This window comes from Beta vulgaris, chromosome 6, assembly GCF_026745355.1.
Source record: "Beta vulgaris subsp. vulgaris cultivar EL10 chromosome 6, EL10.2, whole genome shotgun sequence".
Lineage (NCBI taxonomy): Eukaryota > Viridiplantae > Streptophyta > Magnoliopsida > Caryophyllales > Amaranthaceae > Beta > Beta vulgaris.
The window spans coordinates 20,441,433-20,465,333 of NC_079207.1; the positions used below are offsets into that span (position 1 = coordinate 20,441,433).

General features: G+C 33.8%; 1 protein-coding gene and 1 pseudogene across 1 annotated transcript; one reads left to right on the forward strand and one right to left on the reverse strand.

Moving 5' to 3' along the window:
- Nucleotides 1-10,429: 10,429 nt before the first annotated feature.
- On the reverse strand, nt 10,430-16,976 carry LOC125498832 (uncharacterized; annotated as a pseudogene).
- A 5,825-nt stretch (nt 16,977-22,801) lies between these two features.
- LOC104896125 (putative 4-hydroxy-4-methyl-2-oxoglutarate aldolase 3) lies at nt 22,802-23,614 on the forward strand. Its single transcript, XM_010682828.4, has one exon. The coding sequence runs from the start codon at nt 22,952-22,954 to the stop codon at nt 23,453-23,455; it is 504 nt and encodes a 167-aa protein (XP_010681130.2). The 5' UTR covers nt 22,802-22,951; the 3' UTR covers nt 23,456-23,614.
- Nucleotides 23,615-23,901: the final 287 nt, after the last annotated feature.

Here is a 23,901-nt window from a genome sequence, read left to right on the forward strand (position 1 = left end):
ACTAAGAAATGCCTATGTGCACTCACTGTGAAGTTCATTATCTGCTGGAGAGCTTAAACAAACTAGGATTTAAATGTGTATTTCAGGGGGGGGGGGGGGGGGGGATTAGGAGTAACTGGGGTTTGGTTTGTTCCTTGAAGTAGGAATTTGATATATGTTTTCAAATCTTAATACTAGCAGTTTTGGTCGACTATGTAAGTTTGTGCATTTGCAGCTGCTTTTCTGTTTCGAAGATGACTGTAAGTATTAACTACTCTCTACCATAGTTTAGAGATGATTGTGAACTACTAACTTGTAATAGTTTAGATTTTTGAGCTTGTTTTTTCTTTGAGTTTTAAGATATGTATTCATTGTATTGTATGGTGTGGAAGGTTTTTAGAGATGATTGTCTTCTATAGAGAGTCTTGGTATTAGTGGTATATTATTTATGTTGAGAAAAATTTGAAATCTAATATATAAAATTAGTAAAATAATTTGATAAACCTTAAGTAACGGTTAATGATTAACTAGAAAACCATACCGAAAAACTGGTTAACCATTCATGCGGTTACCAGTTTGAACGGTTATGGTTTCGCAAATATGGTGAACTGATACTTACGGCTACCGCTCAAAAAAAAATTCGGTATGGTTAACCACCCATGAACACCCCTACTTACCACCATCAATGAAGGACAAGTGAATTTTAGAGAGAGAAGGGAGAAAAAGAGAAATGGACAGCTACAATATTTGTAGATAATTACCTTATAATGTGGTATCAGAGCAATATTTGTCCAGATTCAAGATACAGAATGATGGGAATAGCTGGCCATACAAACTTTTCGGGAACGGGCTAAAAATTAGCCTAGTTTTTCATATTTATGTTGTCTATGGCCCGGGTTATTTTCCCAAAAAATCGGGCAGGGCCCAATCGAGGGCCGAAAGTTCTTGCCCAAAACCCGCCCATTTTCGGATCGGTACCCGCACCACCCGCATGGGTACTCACACCCACTTCGTACCCCACCCCACCACCCGCATGGGTACCTGCACCCGTTTCGTACTCATTCATACCCGCACCACCACTCGCATGGGTACTCACACCCACTTCGTACCCGCGTCATACCCACATATTAATGTTTTGCAAGTATGTAAATAGAAGTTTAATAATAAATATGTGGGGCAGGCGGGGATAGGCCGAGTATAGCATAAAATCCACACACGCTCCACCACCCATTACGGGTGCGATTTTAATCCCCATCCCCATCAAGGGGATTGGGCGGGTCTCCTACTTGACACGCCCCATTGCCATCCCTATGTACAAGAACGAAAATAAAAGAAGAGGGAGAAGATGATTATACGACTGATTTGAGGGAAAAAGAACCTAGTGGCGGCTGATACCATATAATAAAATAATTGACTGCCTTCTCATTAAACCATGATACAATATATAATAATATAGAAGTATTAGGAAACTAAGCTATAGTTAAGAAAGTGATCAAGGGCAATTCTTGACCAAGATATACATCTATCCCAATTTAGTTATACAAATTATACATATTCTAAATCTTTCTCATTCGACACAAGCTACTAGGAGGGAGAGTAGAACGAAAGCTCTTTTGCTTTGGCAATTGAAAATAGAAGGGAGATTTAAAAAATATATAATAAGTTACAATATGCCACGTGGCTCATATACCAATTAAATCAGTTAGGTCATCAGTTTAATTTTGGAAAGACACTCCTAATAATTGAAATTATTCTAAAATAACCTACGATTTAGATTATAGAAAAAATATATAACATAGTTATGATTATTATGGTCAATTTCTCCTTATTGAAAATGTAACACCTTTTCAGGGGAAGAAAATCCTCTGATCAATGACTATATCGGGCATATTATTTGCCTTAACTTTTCGCAATTAATGCAGTTGAATTTATCATGAGTAGTTCTACATATTCCCAAAGATAACTCGATATAACTACTCTGCAGAATGAAGCAATAGCGTGCTAGAGCAAAAGAAATTATATGTGGAGGCTTTGCAAATTATACTTAGGACCTGTTCTCCCCAACTTATTTTCAGTTTAGTTTAGTTTAGTTCAATTCAATTAGTTCAGTTTAGCTCTGGACAATACTTTCATTCTCACATATCACTATTCATTTCAGTTCAGTTCAATTTAGTTCAGTTCAGTTCAATTTAGCTCAGTTCATTTCAGTTCAGTTTAGTTCAGCTGTTTATGTCGAAGAGAACACGTAAGAACAAAGGAATCATGTACAAGTGTTTCTTATCTATTGTAAATGGTGGAACATGTTAGAATATATGCTCCATATATTCTGATTTGTATATAGCTTAGTTGTTGAGTGTATATTTCCTTCCTAGTTTATAGCTCGCATTAGTTTCTTAATTACTAGCCTAAATATTCTCTTGTAATTGTGTATATATATCAACGAGATCTATGAGAAAAGACAAGCATTCAAAATCTTTTATGCTATTAGAATATATGCTCCATATATTTTGATTTGTATATAGCTTAGTTGTTGAGTGTATATTTCCTTCCTAGTTTATAGCTCATCAGTTTCCTAATTACTAGCATAAATATTCTCTTGTAATTGTGTATATACATCAACGAGATCAATGAGAAAAGGAAAGCATTCAAACTCTTTCATGGTATCAGATTAGTGTTTCGACCTATGCTTCCCTAACCTCTCGACCCACTTCTCCTTCTCTTCATCTTCTTCCGCTGCACCATGCTTGACTCTACCAAGTTCCATCCGCCTTGACTATTACCAACGTCAAATCTCTCGTTCCCGTCACGTTGGATGTTGAGCATGGCATTTATCATTCTTGGGCTGCTATCTGCAAAGTTTTGGTTAGGGTACACGACCTCCAACACCATATTATCCCTCCAACGAAGGCTTCGGAGGTAACCGCATATGAGAAGTTGAAGGCCGCTGACCTTCCTCTATGGAAGCGCCTCGATGCTGCGATTCTTCAGTGGATTTACAGAACTATATCTACTGACCTTCTCCATGCTATCCTTCTTAAAGACGACACTGCTCACGGGATTTGGGCACGACTCGAATCCATGTTGTTGCGGTTTGGAAAATGAAAAACCGTATATTTGCGGTTTGGTTTGGATTATATCCCAAACCGCACCACCCAACCCTCGAACAGTTCTACTAAAAACATTTAGTCTCACCATTGAAATATCCTATGTAGGATGCTTAAGCTCAATATAGATGTTCTCATTTGAAATCAAATAGTAAACCATAATTTAGCAAACAGAAATAAAGTATATACCGTTTGTACATAATGTTAGGCACAACCGCACAATAACCTTGTAAAGTATACCTTACCAAAAAGAACAGATTGTCTTAGCTATTTGAGAAATACAAATCCATAAACAAAACCCAAACATACAAGGAAAATTAAATATAAAAGAAACAACAACAAAGAAGAAGGAGAAGGAGAAGAATATAAAAGTGCCACTTCTAGCTACAAAAAGAATTATGGATATGCTATATATTGAAGAAACTAACTTCAAAAATCGCATCAAACCTTGGCATAATAACTTTAAAAAACTATAGTAACATCGATTGATAATTTGATATTAATCAGTCGTATAGTTGAGATAAGTGTTGTTTTCAGCCAGGTACCTTGATCATCATCATCCTAGGAGATCTTTCTTTTCTGCTGCAACAACAACAACATAAGAGAAGAAATAGAAGACAACTTAATATAATAATAGGCACTGTTAGAGACTTAGGTAGTCGGAGAATATGCAAGAAGCCGCCTATTTTGTGTGCTATAGTAGAAGTGAAGTGGGATATAGATTCCTTGGCACCTTCCATTATTTCTGTTCTTTTTTGTCCAAAGTAAATGAATAGCCAAACATGCATGCGCCTTTTTATCTACAACTCAGAAAAAAATGCCTATATGTCGTTACTAGTATACTTTGGTTATTTGACTTAGTGGTTAAGAAAAATGTATTGGGTTCAATGTTCATCAATTTTCAAGTTCAAATCTACCCCTAACATCAGTCATGCATGTCATACTCACCTTTGTACTTTTCTTTTATGGACCACCAAGTAATATTATCTCTCCGTCAAAACAACATTACTACCTTTGTACTTTTCTTTTATGGACCAGCAACTCAGCAAGTAATATTATCTCTCCTTCAAAACAATATTACTAGCGATGGTAGTACAGGCCGAATCCGATTTTAGTCCGTTATCATCGGAATGAAAAAAATCTGAGCCGACTCCGACAAAAAAATCCGAGCCGACTCCGACAAAAAAATCCGCATCCAATTCCGTTTAAAAAGTCCGATATGAGTCGGAGGAGCGTAGGAGTCGGATCACATAAAAAACATGAAATCCGAATTTGACTCCGACTTTAAGACAATGAATCAATTTTATTTATTTATATTAATGCATTAGCCATTAAGTATGTATAATATGACTGTGACTTTGAGGCAATTGTATCACATAAGATTTTGCCATTGAAGAAATGATTGTCAAAAATAATAGTAATGTTTAAACTATTTGTACTATATAAGATTTCCATATGATTATTAAAAGAAATAGTATTAATTAGATTATTATTATACAAGATTTTTCTATTAAGAAAAATGGGGTGAAAGTTAGATCGGAGTCGAAGTTGGATGTTCGGATTTGAAGTCGGATCGGAGTCGGAAATTTGGAGTCGAATGTAGGAGTCGTAGTCGGAGCAGATTTAAAATTCGACTTCTTGTAGGGTCGGAGTCGGATTATGCATAATTCGTTTCATGTTCGACCCGTTGCCATCCCTAAATATTACATGGCACAGTTCGATCCTTTTTTTTTTTACGGGGCCACAATTCAATCTTTAGGCCTTCTCTCTTTTACTAATTTAATGGAAAATTTGGTTAGATCAGTTCAAAAAACTTCAATTCCGTCCAGCTTATCTATATTATTACTAGTTTAAAACCCGTGCAGAAATGCACGGGATGCTAATTATTTGCGTTCATTTAAGTTTAAATAGTATGAATGTGACATAAATAAAACCAACAAAGTCACATATAATTGTAAAGAAATTAGAGTTATCGTATACTATACAACAAAGTAGGTGATAAGACAACTTGAGTGACTATATGAATACATTGAAAGAAAAACGAAACACATGAATTCAAAGTTTTCATAATATTTATTACACATTCTGAAATAATTCCTTATACACTATATTTATGGTAGCATTTGAGTTCTCACACTCTTTATCACGGATTAAAATTTTCAAACCCTTTTTTCTTGTAACTCTTGATACAGATATATAAAATTATCCGTGGCTAAATTCAAGCCGAGGGAGATATAAACCTACGTAAGCTAGACACTATCCTTGGCTTTTATTTATCGTTATTGCAAAGCATACAACTAATGGAAACTGCCTTCTCTGGAATTTGATCAGGAACTTTGTCCCGTATGAGGGTGTAACTTGTAAGTGTCATCCTAGGAATGAAATTTTTTTGCCAAACATTACTGTCGAATACAACAATAGCCTAAAAAATACGATCGGCAAGATGCTTGATGACTAACCTGGTACCATTACATAGCCTAGAAGTCTGGTCGATATTTTTCTTAGGAGCATCACCGGTTCCCCTACCTTCAATCTTATATTATGATTTGGCAATGTCTTACATATTTGTATTCGAATTCAGTAGAGTATCACATGAACTCCGAAATTCCCTTCCTCGACTGAAATTGCATATGAACTTAATTAGATATATTCAATCTTCACCTGGCAAGCGAGACAATACTTGTTCATTCCATGTCAGCAATTTCATTAGTTCTATATACTCCAAGGTGTACCTTATAATATGTGCCTTACTTTCTTGTCTTTGATATTACATTAATTATCTATGATTATATACACTATGAATTAAGAAAATTATGATAAGTTATTGAATAGATATGATACAAATCTCACGTACAACATGCACGAGTCTAAAAGTTAGTCAAGTATAATACGAAAAGTTCCTTAAAGAAAATTTGTATGACTCCTTGGATGGCAGTTTGACGTTCTGATCATAAAGCTAATCTTAGTTGTCCTTTAAAATAATGATGGGTAAAGAATCATGCATTTAGCTCCTTAGATGCAAGCTAATCATAGACTAATATGCTAATTATTGATTTGTGATATATATTTTGATTATGTAATATTGGGAAATAATCACGTCTATTAACACACCTATTATCACACATTATCTTTTTTTTTTTTAGAAAACGATGATCACACATTATATAGTTATGAGTGCATAATATTTTTTTTGTTTTTGTATATTTATTATGTTCCTCGTAGTTAAGTATTATTTTCCTTTTTATGTTGATACATGTCCTGAAATCATGGCTAATATTTAACATATAAATATTTACCAAATCCTCTTTATAACCTATATACCCGTTTAATTTGTAACGTCAATATCTTACTTCCCAAATTTATGACTACTATTAACTTATTTAGACATTAAGTGGATCAAATATGTAATTTCCACTGTATCTTATTATTAGGTAAGATTTCGTCTAGCTCAAAATTTAAGTGGCATCTTAATAAAGAAACAAATTTAAGTCTAAATCTAATTACAAATTAATAAATATAAAACTACAAAATAACAATAGAGGGATAAAGGACAAATTAAACTTCTTTAAGAACATTTCACATACATAACAAATGATAGGATTATAAAGACTTTTCTTTTAACTGTTACTCCCTCATATCCCCAAAGAACTTTTTATTTCCAATTTTAACACTATTAATACGTAAAGAAATTATTTGAACATTTTCCAATAAATAAGAAAAATGTAATCGCGTATGATCTTGTTTATTCTTCTCATTGAACCCATATTGAAGAAGTCATAATCCTCCACATCTTTTCATCTTAGATAAGTATTTCATAGTTATTTTAAACTCATCCCGGATAGCTTCTTCTTAACCAATGTTTGATGTAACCAAATTTGATATTTCTCTTAGTCTCCCTTCTATAATCATCGAGACAAAGGCAACTATACCATTTGCTTGAAAAATCAAAGATAATCATATTTCATGAAGAAAATAATATTGGTATGTAGTAAATATTTTGTTTGAACAATGATATATACTGCCTCCGTTTTTTTTTTAGATGTTACACTTTCCTAAAATTGCATGTTTGTAAATAGATGTTACACTTTTTTTTTTCCTTTTTTAGTAACTTTTGCCTAGTGAAATGTCCATCTTACCCTTACTAACTACCCATATATAAATTAAAACTCTCTTAATCTACCCTATTAAATCACTATCTAATCTAATCAGATTTTAACCATTCCCACCAAAATTAAATCCCCCCAACTACCTTTCCATCTTCCCCATGATCATTTAAGAGATTCAAACCCCCCCCCAACTGATTCACACTGATTCATCCCCCCCCCATTAAAGTTCTTCCCCAATTCCCCAACCCCCCCAATTCCCTAACCCTAAAACTACGAACTTCTCTCTCTCCCTCAAAACTTCATCTTCTCTCTTTCCACTTTCATTTCTCCTCTTCTGATCTTCTCTTCCTCTCTCTACTGAACATCAGTTTCTCTCTCTAAATTTCTTCACTTCCTCTTCAAATCTCCCCTTTAAACTTTCGAATTCTCCATTCTTCTCTTGAAATCCTCACTGTTTTCTTTGTATTTCATCTTCAAGTGCTCAAAAACCCTAGATCTTGTTTCTTCTTTTAAAAAAACCCTAAAAAAATGTCGAAAACTTATGTGCCTAATTTCCAACCCCTTGTTGACGCCTTGTTCCAAACTGACGACGCTGATGAGTCTGATTCCATTCGCGAGTTGATGCATGCATTTAAGTCTGGGTCTCCTTGGCCAAGGAGGCTTTTTTACAGTGGAGACGCAAAGCAGTTGCTTCACCCTTTTGCCTTCAAGGCTTTAGGTGTGGTGGTTGATGAGTTTTACCTGGTTACGGGGTTACCAAGGGAATTCCGTCCCTCTTCTTCTTCCAACCCTCAAAAAATGAGTCCCCAAAATGAGCAAATCTTGGACCTCAGACCAATTTCACAAAGGTTGAGGCCTAGATCGAGGGTTGAGGAAGAAGGGGATGGGAAAAAAGGTAAGGAAATGGTGCGTTCTACCCATGAGATCATTTGCGCGTTAAGGGATCCGTGTTTTTACACAGTTGGAAAAAATGGTAAGGTTCAAGAGGTAAAGGAGAAGGAGAAGGAGAAGGAGAAGGGGAAGGAGAAGGAAATTGTGGGGTCTAATAGGAAGGGGAAATGTCAGTGTGTGGGTTGCAGTTCTACGGCCTTCAACTTCTATGGCGATGAAGGCACATTTTATGCAATGTATGTGGAGTCTGATGGGGGGTTCAAGGTCTTCGATGTGGTTGAAGAACTGTTGGATGATGAGGAGGCTGAGGATGGTGAGGGTGAGCTTGAAATTCCAATGAGTCCCTGCACAAGTTCAGAACTTAATCCTGATTCTCATTGCTTCCTTATCAGGAGAAAGGAGAGTGCTTTGACTCCCTGAGATTCTATCATCCTAACTCTTTTAATTGCCTTCTGTTTTTCGTTGCCTTATGTTTATGGTTGCCTATGGGTTTGTTGTTGGCTATTATTGGTTGCCTATGAATTTTGTGGGTTGGCTATTTTTGGTTGCCTATGAATTTTTTGGTTGGGTTCTGTTTTTGCTTGGCTTGTGTATTTGGTTGCCTATGAATTTTTTGGTTGGGGTCTGTTTTTGGTTGCCTATGAATTTTTTGGTTGGGTTCTGTTTATGGTTGCCTATGGGTTTGTTGTTGGCTATTATTGGTTGCCTATGAATTTTTTGGTTGGCTGTTTTTGGTTGCCTATGAATTTTTTGGTTCAGTTCTGTTTTTGGTTGAGTTCTGTTTTTGGTTGGCTTGTGTATTTGGTTGCCTATGAATTTTTTGGGATATGGTATAGTGATGTTGGTATATGATTGGGTTCTGTTTTTGGTTGCCTATGAATTTTGTGGTTGGCTTCTGTTTTTGGTTGGCTTCTATTTTTGGTTGGGTTCTGTTTTTGGTTGGCTTGTGTATTTGGTTGCCTTGTTTTTTTGGGAAGCCTATGGGTGTTGGTTTGGATTGGAGGTTTGAGGATGAACAAATGGCTAATGATGTACTTCTGTTTTTGGTTGGCTTGTGTTTTTGGTTGCCTTCTGTTTTGGGTGCTGAGTTAAGTAAGTTCCCCACTGTTTACACAATGAGTCCCTCTTGCTTCCCCCCTTGAGTCCCACAATTCTTTAAAAAATTAAAATCCAGATGATGAAGGGACTCATACATTGGGCTTGAAGAGCAATAGATGATTTGCTCCTTATTGGTGTTAAACCAAAAGTTGAGGTTTTAAATCATCCATTGCTTCCTCAATGAGCCATTGAATTACCCTGATGGATTTATAAAAACACACATCTTACTTTAAACTTGTTGACATGCAAAAGAATAAAAATAACCATAAATGCTTAACTTCATTAAATCTTGCATCACTGCTTATACAAACCAGTCCTTCAACATGTACAAAACAGTCTAATAAGTAAACAAGAACCCCCCCCCCCAAAAAAAAACTTCCTGGTTTGCTTAGAAGTGTTGCTTCATCTTGTCCATAATCTTTAACAAAAAGTCTTGTAAATAGTATACCTGTGTATTTGTGCAAGTAGATCCTTCATCTTCTTCTATACTAGATATATACCAAAAAGTTGCTCCCCGTTCTTTTCCTTCATACACAATTTAGTTATGTTCAAAAATAAGTTGCCACATCTTCTGCCATTCTACTCTTGATGTGCATCTAAGTAGTCAAATGTTCTCCTACATTCACAAACCTCTCATTCAATAGTAACTGCCTCATCTATCAAGCTTGGTCCGCTTCCACATTTTCTGGAAGTAATCCCGTCTCTCTAACTTTCTTTTGCATGGTGTGGATTCTTGAAATTGTTCCCCCCTTTGCACTTTAGTATTTCTACCATAACATATTGTAATTGCAACCAAGTGTACTTCAAACTTCTGGGTCAAAGAAATCATAACAGTCCTGCACTCTTAAAATCAGTTCATCTAGATTCTTAGGAAATGATTGATATTGTAGTGCTTGAATTGCTCTAAAAAACCCCAAGTCTAGCACATTTTTAAGTCAGTGGACTGAGGTGGTTGATTGATGAGTTGGATATTGAATCCATTCTGAGTTGCTGCTGCTATAAATTATGGGTCTGATGCATGAATGTGAGGTCTAGCATTGTCTTGTTGTATGTAGATTTCTTTGGACACACCTTCTGGCCAATTCCTCATGATGGCAGGTATGATAGTGTTAACTATCATGTCCCTTATAACTGGTAGTGTAACACTTTCAATTGCCTTTGTCAACAAAGTACCTGCCCTTCTGTTTTTAGTTGAATATTTAGCTCTTGCATACTCAACAAAAGGGTAGATACCAAATTTTCCATCATGTATCATCCTTCCCTCACTGTCCTTAATAGGTCTAGATGTGACACACATGGACATGGCTTTATCTTAAATCTCTTGGACTGACAACAACTATAAGGGTCATCTTCAGCAGGAAGCAAGTAAAACCTCCTCATGTCTGGACTTAAATAAAACCACTTCTCATCTATGTGAACAACATTTTGCATGTCAACAAATTTTGGTGGTTGTGTCCTTGTTGTTGGTAATATGTGTTGTAACACCCACTTCATTCTTTGAATCTTATGGTCTTCTGTCAGTTTTGGGTGGGTACTGCTAGTGTGACATTCAGCTTGCCCCGTTTCAGTAGACTGTAAACAGTGGAGGGGGGATTTTAAGATATCCACCAAATGCCCTTATACTTGTCCTCAGATTAAGTGGGACTGACTGAAGCCATTTGTCATCATAAACTTTAAGCTTCCTACCACATCTTCCTGCTTTTTTGTTTCTCACATCTATGGCATGCCCACTTTCTCTCTGTTTTTTTGCATCTTTCCATATCCTATCTAATGTCATCCTATCTTATGCCATGCTTTTTGCTATTTCTGTTTTTAAACCCCATGGAAATTTACCATTTATTTCAGAGGTAAGTAGGTCATCAACCAACATTCTTCTTTTTGTTAAAGTTAAATGTGGTTTTTGGGTTGATGAACTTACATTGTTTTCTATTTCTATGTTTTGTCGTTGTGGGTTACCCTGCTGATTTTGTAAGTCTGCTTCAATGACATCTGCTGCTGTTGTACCTGCATCATCATCATCCTCTATGTCATCATCACTGTTGTAATGTGTCCACATCTCATGCATTAGCAACTCATCCTCCATGCCTTCAATTTCCAGCAACTCTTGAAGGCCAAACATCCCTGCTCCTCCCTCATCTGCTGACCCAATCTGATTAAGCTGGAGAAGATTTTTTGAAGACTGAAGTTTGAAGTTTTTTGTGGAAAACTTCAGTTCTTAATTTAGTAGGATTTTTTTTGTAATTGGTCATGTGCAATGTGTGTGCAGTGTTGTGGAAACAATATGATTTTTGTAAGAAAACTAAACCATGGTGCTAAACAATATTTTCTCTCTCCTCATTTTGGGAAATAAGCCCCCATTTAATGTTGGGGGTTTATATAGAGGATAGAGTATGGTAATGGTAGGCTTAAAGTAACTTTGAAATTGGGTAATTTAAATTTTTTGTAAATTTCCAGTTTTATGAAAATTTTGGAGGGAAAATAATTTGGTGCCAAAAAAAATTGGCTCCCCCACTTTTCTCTCTCCTCAGCCGAGTATAATTTGGGAGGGAACCAACTAGTGGTCCCTCTTTTCTCTCTCCTCCCTTCCCTTAAACCCCCATGTGCAATGGTCCCCACTTTAATCCCCTATACTTATTCTCTCCTAATCACTCCTCCAATTTTTGCCTAGAAAACCACAATTTTTGAAAGTGTAACATCTAAAAAAAACGGAGGAAGTATAAAAATTCGTCCAATAGGAAATATTACATCTTCATCTATGAGTAACATTTCAAGACTATCTGTTTCGCAAGAAATATTAAAATTGTGCTTCACCCACACGTGAATCAATTGTACACGTAACATATACGTCTTAGAAAAAAAATTCACTAATCTTTATACACTAACATTATACTGTTTACGTAAGTACTAAGACATATTTGATATTCACAAACTAATCTATAAAAATTTCCTTTGTTTTAACTAGATTGATTCTCTCTTTTATGTCGTCACTTGATATTATTTTTTTCTATATTTTTATATTGAAATTCTTTCAAGTAAATTCACGATCTATGAATATTCAGAAACTAATAAATTAATTTCCTTTGTTTTGGCTACATTGATCCTTTGTCTTATATCGTCACTTGATTCATTTTGTACATTTTTCTATTGTGAAATTTTCATGTAAATTCACATTCTATGAATAATGATTTACATCCGATATTTATTTATTTTTTTAAAAAAAGTGTCGTGACAAATTTGCTTTAATTGTAGTTGTAAATCTGAATCAATGATGTGCATAACTCCTTGTCTATAATATTGTCCTTGATGTATGCTAATTGATTTGTTCTTTGATAATCTAGTAATTCTACTATGATGTGCATGTCAATATTATATTCACTACCATAAATATCTCATAGGTTTAGCACAAAATCGAAAATGTATAGATTTTCGTCCTTTTATGCTATATTTTGACTAATAAGATTTCGCATATTATAATTTTATGTTCTCATAAATTAAGAGCATAATATCTGTTATCGAAAACTATAAATCTAACTCTCATTCGATCTTTTTTCAAAAAGAAAATATTTCTTATTTTTTTTTTACATGATGAAATTATTTATAAGTATAATATACTCGTGCCATCTTACATACTACTTCCGTTTCCTAAATATCTTCCTTGTTACTGTTACTACAAATACAAATGAGAATCAAGTTGTGTGGGGTGTGGGGTGGGTAAAGTAGGAGAGAGAAAGGGGTTAAGATTAATAAACAAATAAAAAGGGGTTAGAGTAGGAGAGAGAAAGGGAGTAAAATTGAATTAATAATGTAATGGTGGACCATATGATAGGGACATGAGAGGGTAAAAAAGGGAAAAAATTTCAAATAAGAAATAAAGTAAAAGAGGGAAGATCTTTTGAAAACGCACTTAAACGGAAAGAGGGAAGATCTTTTGGAAACGCACTTAAACGGAAAGAGGGAATATCTTTAGGAAACGGAGGGAGTATGTGTAATCATTATCTCTTTCTTTTTTTTTTTTTTTTTTTTTTTTTGCTAACTAAGTAATTATATTCATGAAAGTTCAATGATTATTATCATCCATGTATAAATGAAAACAAAAAATAAAGGTGGTGTACATATGAATAATATATACATATGAAAGAAGAATTTGTTGTAATTCAAATCAGCTATATATTTACTAATATATCTTTAAAGATATTCACTAATTCAATTGAAAACAAAAAAGTGGTCTACATATAAATAATATATCCACGAAAGCAGAATTTGTTGTAATTCAAATAAATTTTTAAGCAGCTCCATATTTGCTTTCTTTAAATATATTCACTAATTCAATTCATTTTCTTAGAGCAACACATATCAACTTTGTTGAGCAGTTATATATTGTCTACAAATTATATATACTCCTTATTATAGCTATTCTCGGGAGTTTTATTCAATAAAGTGTTTGGAGTGACACCATGATTGTTGGGAGGTCAAGTTAAGAAAACATCACTAAAGATCAGGAATATATATTAATAGAATTAGTATGTTGTATACACATTAACTCCCGCTCTAAACATCTATCAGTCATATGTCGTTTCTTATCCATTTTTTCATGAGGAAAAAAAGCCATTGTTTATATTATATCATTTTTTAACTATATAACTACATAAATTATGTACCTGAACATTGTTTAACAACATAAGTTGTTTCCCTAAACAATGTTTAATTAACACTAGTGGAAAAAAAATGCAAGGGCTGCGATGCAAAGGCTGCATTTTTTGAAAAACGCATCCCTTAATACTTAAGAGATACGGTTAGTCCAAAAACTGCAGCCCTTCGTATACTAACGGTTGCGGTCAATACAAAAACCGCAACCCTTTTAGTGAAGGGTTGCGGTTAGTCGAAAACCGTAGCCCTATAAGTAATAAAGGGTTTCGGTTAATAGAAAACCGCAGCCTTATAAGTATAAAGGGCTGCGGTTTTTGGGCTAACCTCAGCCCTTTATGGGCTTTTTTAAAAAAATAATTTTATTTGAAATTCAATCGCGCGCCCAATGAGTTATTTTAAGTTGCTATGGTTTCCTCATTATTTCTCTATCCTCTCTGACAATCTCCTTCCCTCATTATTCTTTCTCCCCTTTTCTCCTCTAAGGCTCTGCTTGTTCAATGTTCGCCGCCTGAAAACTTCGCCGGCTTTCTCTCTCCCCCCTCGTCTGTCCATTATCAATGCTGCACCAAAGTCCAGTACACACTCTCCTCCCTCGTCTTTTCATCGCCGCTGCTGCACCAAACCTAGTACACACTCTCCTCCCTCGTCTATCCATCGCCACCGTCCTACGCTGCAGCACCAAAGCCAAGTACATACTCTCCTCTCTCGTCTGTCCACCACACACTCTCCTCCCTCGTTTCGAACCACCACTGCCTCCTCCTCCCTCGTTTCGAACCACCACAGCACCTCCTCCCTCGTCTCGTCGGATCCTCGCATAAATTGCAGTTTGCTTATGTTTGTGATAACCAGAAGATTTTCAGAGGTAAATTAAACTCATATTTAACATAAATCACAGTTTTTCTCATGTTTTTATCTTCAATTTCTTTTCTCGATCTAGCGAAATATGAGAAAATTTTAAAAATTGATTTTCGATAAATTCTAGCAATAACATCATCAAAATGAGGGAAGACAAGAAATGCCATCAATTTCTTATGGTTGTCGTGAAGACCTCCAGTGGTTGCGTGTTGCTGTTGTTATTTTTGCCGAAGGGCTGCTACGGCAAGGGTTGCGTGCCAAAAACACAGCCTTTAGGATTGTTTTGACCGCATCCCTTGCATTTTATTCCACTACTATTGGTGATCCACTAAAAATAAACACATCTATAAGTTATTTTGAATAATTCCAGTTATAACCACGCTATTCCTAGAATACTCCATTAACATGTTGTTATCTTTCGTGACTGATAAACTATCACCGGTGAGTTCGTTCACCCCTTCCTTAATGTGTCAACTCTTATAGAATAACCAATGGTTGTCCTATAGTTTGTGGTTATACCTGGGCCGGGTCGGGCTTGTTCACGGGCTCGGCCCGGGGGATTGGGGAAATGGCGGGCCGGACCTGAAATTTCCAGATTTTGTTGTTGTTTTGTTGTTGTTGTTGTTGTTGTTGTTGTTGTTGTTGTTGTTGCTATTGTTGTTGTTATTGTTGTTGCTGCTGTTGTTGATGTTGTTGTTATTGTTGTTGTTGTTGTTGTTATTGTTGTTATTGTTGTTGTTGTTGTTGTTGTTGTTGATGATGTTGTTGTTACCGTTGTTGTTGTTGTTGTTGTTGTTGTTGTTGTTGTTGCTGTTCTTGTTGTTGTTGTTATTCTTGCTGCTGTAGTTGTTATTATTGTTGTTGTTGTTGTTGTTGCTATTGATATTGTTGTTATTGTTGTTATTGTTGTTATTGTTGTTGTTGTTGTTGTTGGTGTTGTTGTTGTTGTTGTTGTTGTTGCTGCTGTTGTTATTGTTGTTGCTATTGTTGATGTTGCTGTTGTTTCTGCTGTTGTTGTTGCTGTTGTTGTTGATGATGTTCTTGATGTTGTTGTTGTTGCTGCTGTTGTTGTTGTTGTTAATGTTGTTCCTGTTGTTGTTGTAGTTGTAATTGTTGTTGTTGATGTTGTTGTTGATGATGTTGCTATTGTTGATGTTGCTATTGTTGATGTTGTTGTTGTTGTTGTTGTTGTTGTTGTTGTTGTTGTTGTTGTTGTTGTTGTTGCTGTTGTTGTTGTTGTTGTTGTTGTTGTGATGTTGATGTTGTTGTTGATGATGTTGTTGTTGATGTTGTTGCTGTTGTTGTTGTTGTTGATGATGTTGATGTTGTTGTTATTGCTGCTATTGTTGTTGTAGCTGTTGTTGTTGTTGCTGTTGTTGTTGTTGTTGCTGTTGTTGATGTTGCTGTTGTTGTTATTGTTGTAGTTGTTGTTGTTGCTGTTGTTGTTGTTGGTGTTGTTGTTGTTGTTGTTATTGTTGATGTTGTTGTTGTTGTTGTTGTTGTTGTTGTTGTTGTTGTTGTTGTTGTTGCTGTTGTTGTTGTTGTTGTTGTTGTTGTTGTTGTTGTTGCTGCTGCTGTTGTTATTTTTGTTGTTGGTGGTGGTGGTGCTGTTGTTGTTGCTGTTTTTGTTATTGTTATTGTTGTTGTTGTTACTATTGTTGTTGTTGCTGTTGTTATTGTTGTAGTTGTCGTCGTGGCTACTATTGTTGTTGTTGTTGCTGTTATTGCTGCTGATGTTGTTGCTGTTGCTGCTGCTGCTGTTGTAGATGTTGTTGTTGATGTTGTTGTTGTTGTTGTTGTTGTTGTTGTTGTTGTTGTTGTTGTGGTTTCTGCTATTGATGTTGTTGTTCTTGTTGCTGTTGTTGCTATTGCTGTTGATGCTGTTGTTATTGTTGTTGTTGTTGCTGTTGAGGTTGATGTTGTTCCCGTTGTTGTTACTGTTGTTGTTGTTGTTGATGATAATGTTGTTGTTGTTGTTGTTGCTGCTGTTGTTGTTGTGGTTGTTATTGTTGTTGTTGCTGTTATAGCTGTTGTTGTTGTTATTGTTGTTGTTGTTGATGTTGTTGTTGTTGTTGTTGTTGTTGCTGCTGTTACTACCATTGTTGCTGTTGTTGCTAATGTTGTTGTTGATGTTATTGTTGCTGCTATTGCTACTGCTGTTGTTGCTGCTATTGTTACTGTTGTTGCTGCTGATGTTGCTGGTTGTTCTATTGTTGTTGATGTTGATGTTGTTGTTGTTGTTATTGTTATTGTTGTTGTTGTTGTTGTTGTTGTTGTTGCTGTTGTTGATGTTGTTGTTGTTGCTGGTGTTGATATTGTTATTGTTGTTGTTGTTGTTGTTGTTGTTGTTGTTGTTGATGTTGTTGCTGGTGTTGATATTGTTGTTGTTGTTGTTGTTGTTGTTGCTGCTGCTATTTTTGTTGTTGATGTTGCTGTTGTTGTTGCTTTTGTTGTTGTTGTTGTTGTTATTGTTGAAAGTTTAACTTGAAATAAGGCCAATAGAGTGAGCTAAGCTAGTTCTACTTCCGAAGACACATCTAATATATCACGATGCGGTTTAATGATATTAAACAACAATATAACCAAAGCATCTAAGACCGCTTTAAAATACATGCATATTGTAGATATGGAATACTTGAATGTGTCAGCAGTACCACGATACAATCGTACCTTGGATAATGCTCCCTCTTTTTTTCTAAAAGATAATACACTTTCACTTTTCATGTATGTCAATGCAAAACTTTGAACAATACTATCTCTAGTTTTGTATTTGTAAAAATTATAAAAAGTAGATATTTAAAATTATATATTAAGACGAAACTAAAAAGATTCCACATGAGTATAGTTTTCTCACATAAAGATTAAATCACAAACGATGGTCAAAGTGAAATGTATGAACATGTGTAAAATGTCAAATTATAACATTTAAAAATGAAAGTAGTATATACAAACAAATACCTACTGTCTCGGTGATACTTACGTATTTTCCATCGACTAACATGCTTTTTCACACATTAAGTTCCATAATTGTACAAACAAATCCCTATCAAGTTTCAATTGCACTTTGCGATTCGTGGATAAAAAGCTTACTAGTCAACATAAAAAGCCTTCATGTTTTAATAAAATAAAAAAAAAATTGATAAGGATTGTTTTTTATTGAGTTCATCTTTTTTTTAACAATATAAAATATATTATTTAATAAAAGTATTATTATTATAAATACTATTAATACTAGTATTATTATTATATTTTCATGATTATTATTATTATTATCATTATTTATTATTAATATAATGATTATTAATATTAACGTAATGAAGTAATTATTATTATATATATTGATATTAATATTTATTATCATTATTGATGATAGTATAATACAAATATTACTTTATTTGTTATTATTAATATTAGTCAATTCATGAAATATAAGTTTAGTTTAATTAACTTTTGTTCAGTCCAAAAGAACACGACCTTACTTCCTATTAACACTATCAAAAAAAGTTGCTATAAAGAAACTGCCTTTTGCTAATAGTTGAATTTTAAATAGAAAAAAAAGTTGGCGTCAGCTATTCAAGGAGAGAAACTTCGTCAACTGAGACCATTTTTACTCGTGTTTTATCTACTACATAGTTGCATCATTGTAATGGCTTTTGTTTTTGTTTTATTGGCCAAAAATCAATTGCCAAGCATTCTGATCTGACATATTTATATAAAAGTTTTTAGGTGCATTTATATTGCAAGTCTTTAAAACATTTAGATTCATTTTAAGGTTTATATTGCATTAAATTCTTAACTTCTGCTATTTTACTCCTATTCGGTATGTTTTCGTGTTATTAATAAATTTCAGGTAAATTGAGAACGTATTTAGAGTATAAGTAGCTAAGATTGAGCACTATGAGCATTTGGAAGAAGCTACAATGATAAGGATTATTATGGTTATATCTTATAGTACGAGTTTGACGAAAAAAAGTGAAAAATGATCATTAGAAAAAATGTTGAGAATCGCGTATGTTCTCGTGACCATTACTTTTGATGTGTTACTTATAATTGAATAATTTCAGTGGATTTGGAAACTATACCTAAAGAAATTTCGAAAGATAGTTGGCACGGCCAAATGTGACTTCTAATTAAATAGTTATACCTTTTGGAAGTTAGCACTCTTTCTGATGAAATCTGTTGTCATACGTGCGAATCATAAATCCGCCTATTTCATGATGAATTCGACTTTTCTTATCCTATAACCTACTTTCCTATTCATATTAGGATATCTATGATTATTTATCTATATTAGGAATCATTTCTTGCAAAGGAGAACTCTCTCATTAATTTTTTAGTTTTAGTTTCATTCATCTTTTTTTCTTTAGACTATTTTCATGCTTTTTAGTTTTTAGGTCTAGTTTTTTTTTTCACGAACTCCATTAATTTAATTCATTGAGGTTTTGTTCTTTCTTTCACTTTATTTTTATTGATTTCTTTTAATTACGTTTTGCTTTTTAGATGTAGTTTTTATTCTTTATTTCATGATGGAATAGTCTTATTTTTACAGTTGGAAGTTTATATTTATATGTTATCAATCTTGATTGATGTTATTGATGATTTGATTAGTCATTCATATTAAAGTATATAATGAATTCCAAAACATGGAAATACACAAATATCCTAATTAAGCCGCAAACCAAACGGACATGGTTTTAGGACTAATACACTGTCAACATGCACCGAACAAATAAACACATGTAAGATGTCTATCCAACCTATGTTTGTTGTACTACATTTCTTTGGTATATATTATTTTACTTTGTATCATACTATGTTTTTATGCTAGCTATAATTGTATGAACTCTATTTACATTAGAGTGCCAGAAATTTGTATTTGGCATTCTAAATAGGAAAAATTGTCATAAATAAGTCAACTTTTAGGCCGTCCGCTAAAAAGAAGTCAACCTTTTGATTATCCTTGAATAAGTCAACCTTTAATACCAATCTGTTTTTAACAAGTCATTGCCTATTGTTAACTTATTTAACCGCTTAAAAATGATATGTGTAACTCTTCAAAGTGATAAGAGAGAAAACAAAAAAAGAAAGAAAAATATCAGGTTATATATAATTTAACTTGTTTAACATTGATAAGTATTAGAGGTACACTTATTTAGGAAATAATCAAGAGATAACTTATTTTTAACGGATGGGACAAAAGTTAACTTATTATTGACAATTATTCCTTCCAAATATGGTAAACAACAACCTGAATAGCTGTGAGTAGAAATCCTTTTCTTGTATTGGACCCTTTATATTTTCTTCTAATCCACTACAACCACTATGTCAAAGATCTGTAACTATATTTAAAACCAAGCCAATTCACAATCTCTGTAATTAATTGCTTAATTGATTAGGTTTTTTTCTTAATCTTGCAGTGTTATCAATTATTTGATTTAATCTTGCTAATAACGAGTCCTAGATTGAGAGATAATAGTCCTTAGGGGCTTACCTAGAATTAGAAAATTTGATGTATTCGCGACCGTACTGCATGGGGGTGTTCATAAAAAATAGGAACCGAAAATTGCACCGAAATACCCAAAAATCAGTCTAAATGTGTGTTTACCGTACCAACAAAAAAAAGTTTTCATGTTACGGTTACCGAACCGATAAAATTAACGGTTAAACGGTACGGTTTCTTTCATGGATTTCTTTTTATTACGTTTTCGTTTTTTGGGATATGGTTTTTATTCTTTATTTCCTCATCAACTAGTCTTGTTTTAGGAAAATCCATGTTTATATGCTATGAATCTTGTTTAATGTTATTGAAGGTTTGATTAGTCATTAATATTTTAAATTGATTAGGTTATTTTATTAATCTTGTAATCTGATCAATTATCTGATCGCAACTTGCTAATAACGAGTCATAGATCGATCGATTGTACGTACTTCTTAAAGGTTGCCTACAATTAACAAACCTTATTATGTTTCAGACCATACTGTATATGTTGATTTGAGAGTGTTAATACTCGACAATAGGAATAACTTGTCCTCTACATATTAGACTAATTGGATTATTGATGGTGTTTTTGACAGATTATGAATTATAAATATGGTGAATCATTACCCTAAGGCCTAAATCTTTTATTTTGATTTTCGTATTTCATTATTTTAGAACCTTAAATCTCAAATTTGTGATCTTGTTTAGTTTCTCCATACCTTACAAACTAGATTAAAAGAATCATTTCTTTTTGTGGATTCGACCCTACTTACCCTAGTATATTGTTAGTATGTTTTGCTAGAAATTTATCTTTTGAACAGGTATACGACAACCTATCACTTTATTAGCAGGAAAAAATTTCATTTCATATTTGAGTTTTGTATAAATAATTAAAGCATGTTGATTATACACTTCTCATGTTGATCCCAAATTCAAAATTTGTCAATTAAACATAAAAAATCCACATATGCCTTGTTCATGATATCTCATAGCCCGCATGCGGTATCTCGATTATGTTGAGTTGCGCCATACCTCCAGATAATAATACTTGGGAATCATTTTGTGTTATGTCGTATCATATTGAAGATTAGATCTTTTTTTTATTCAACATTTTGTATACAACTTGTGTGCCATTAATTTGTATTAGTTGATTAAAATTTAATTATTAAAATTTTATTATAAAGACATAGGCAATAGTAATAATAACTACCAATAAAAAATAATACTCCCTCCGTCTCAAAATATAATTCTCATTTCTATTTTGGGTGTCCCAAAATATAATTCCCATTCCATATTTAGTTTTTCATTTATTTCGTAATTTGTCTAGAAAAACTGTATCCCGTCATTTATTTGCTTTCTTGAATTTTGTTTTTTCCTTTGTTTATTCAACCAAAATGTTACAATTAATGCTCTTTCACCAATTGTTCTCCATTCTCTCTCCTAAAATCATCTTTTCCCATACAACATTTATTTAAATAAATGAAATTTTTTTTTGTTATCTCTCTTAGATTCTACTTACATAAATTACCGTGAAAAAAAAATGAAAACTATATTTTGAGACGGAGGGAGTAGCATAGAAATGATACACCAAATAATAGGATCGAAAATTTGTGCATAGCTCGTGCTCGGTAAAGCGTTCCCAAATCAGTTTTGGGCTAGCCCAACCCAATTCATCTTTACATCTATACATATATATTAAAAGGCGTGCGAAAGAATGCCTAGATGCCACGTGGCACTCTCCTCAAATTTCTAATACAAAGTCTATGTGCCACGTGGCACCCTCAATCTGTCAATTTTCCCACGTGTCTTAACCAAGAATAAGTCATGTGATCATTATTTTAAAAAATACATATGCTGAAGCTTGGACTCGAACACCTGACCTCAAGTAAGGATTTCCAAAGATTTACCATCTAATCTAACATCTTTTAGTGATTCATGTTTCCACAAAATTATAGATATGTATTGCAATTAGTAATTAAGTCATGTGATCATTATTTTAAAAAATATATATGCTGAAGTTTGGACTCGAACACCTGACGTCAAGTAAGGATTTCAAAAGATTTACCATCTAATCTAACATCTTTTAGTGATTCATATTTTCACAAAATTATAGATATGTATTGCAATTAGTAATGTGGCACTTAATGCCTACTTTTAGCCATAAAGTTTATTTTTCTTATTTGATTTCTTTTTTTGCAGTCATTCCCTTCCTCCATCTCTCCTTTCGAAATTCACCATGATCATTAGAGTCCTCTACTTCGTAATTAATGTGGCGGCGTTATAAATTATTCTTGATGCTAATCAAATCTTATTGTTGTTGTCAAAAATTCGAATTACGAGATGAAGTTCAAAGGATCAAATAACATATTAATAAGAATTAAGATACATTTACCACTACACCAAGTGACATATGGTGTAATCATTTCAAAATTAAATTATTAATAGATGAACAATATAAGTACCCGTAGCGTAGCCCAGACCTAAAAACTAGTTATTAATCAATGGGGAGCAATATAATGCATTGTTAGGAATTTAGGATATTCAATTTCAATGTACCACACTGCAAGTTGCAATTTAAGTTAGTCATCAGTTCATCATCACCCTTTGTCCTAACTCTCATTCAACCACAAAACAAATAAATCAAATAAGGAAAAAAGGCACACAAAACAATAAACATCTTGCGGTGGTTCTCTTCTTTCCTCTATTCTACATTACTACTCTACTACGTCTCTATTATACCACAAAACTTCCTCATCCCACCACCCAAACAAACAAACACAAAACATCAAAAAATGGTAGCAACAACAGACATTTGTGATGCAAACTCAAGCTTCCTCACAACAGGAGAACTGAAGGTACTACTTCCACTCTTTAGATGCTATGGCCGCAGACAGGCCTTTAATGGGCCAGTCGTAACGGTTAAGGTGTTCGAGGACAACGTTTTGGTCCGGGCCATGCTGGAGTCCAAGGCCCACCAAGGAAAGGTCTTAGTGGTGGATGGTGGTGGGAGCATGAGATGTGCTCTTCTTGGTGGAAACTTGGGCCAGATAGCCCAAGATAATGGCTGGGCTGGAGTTGTTGTGTATGGATGTATTAGAGATGTGGATGAGATTAATGCTTGTGATATTGGGGTTTGGGCTATAGGGCCCAGCCCAGTTAAGTCTAACAAGAAGGGTTTAGGGGAGAAGCATGTTTCTGTTCATTTTGCTGGGGCTTTGATTCATGATGGAGATTGGTTGTGGGCTGATAATGATGGTATTTTGATCTCCAAGCATCAACTTTCTGCCCCATCATAATGATGGTTTTTCTAGATAATTAATATCTTTAGTGGGATTTATATTATAAAGTGCAAGTTAATGGAATGTGAATCAGTGAATCCTACTGTCTAATAATTTTCTGTTTAAATTTGAGCTTTTCTAGTTTAGTTATGTTAAATGGTTAATGATGGGATTATGGCTATGTTCAGTTCACCTTATTTTTGCTTATTTCAGATCTAATCAGATCAGATTAGAAAAAATAAGTTCAGATCAGATCAGAAAAATTAAGTTCTGATCAGATCAGATCAATTCAGATCATATCATGCTTATATTTAAAAACTCATTATTATTAAATATCTTTCACTACATACTAATAAAAAATATAATAATTGAATATTAATAAAGTACTTATTGAGACGAATCAAACAAGACCCCACATGACTATATTTTTTCTTATATATTAAAAAAAATCTAAAATATTATCT

Bases quoted from the DNA above. Each gene is read 5' to 3' on its own strand.
- LOC104896125 (XM_010682828.4), top strand. From the start codon at position 22,952: ATGGTAGCAACAACAGACATTTGTGATGCAAACTCAAGCTTCCTCACA.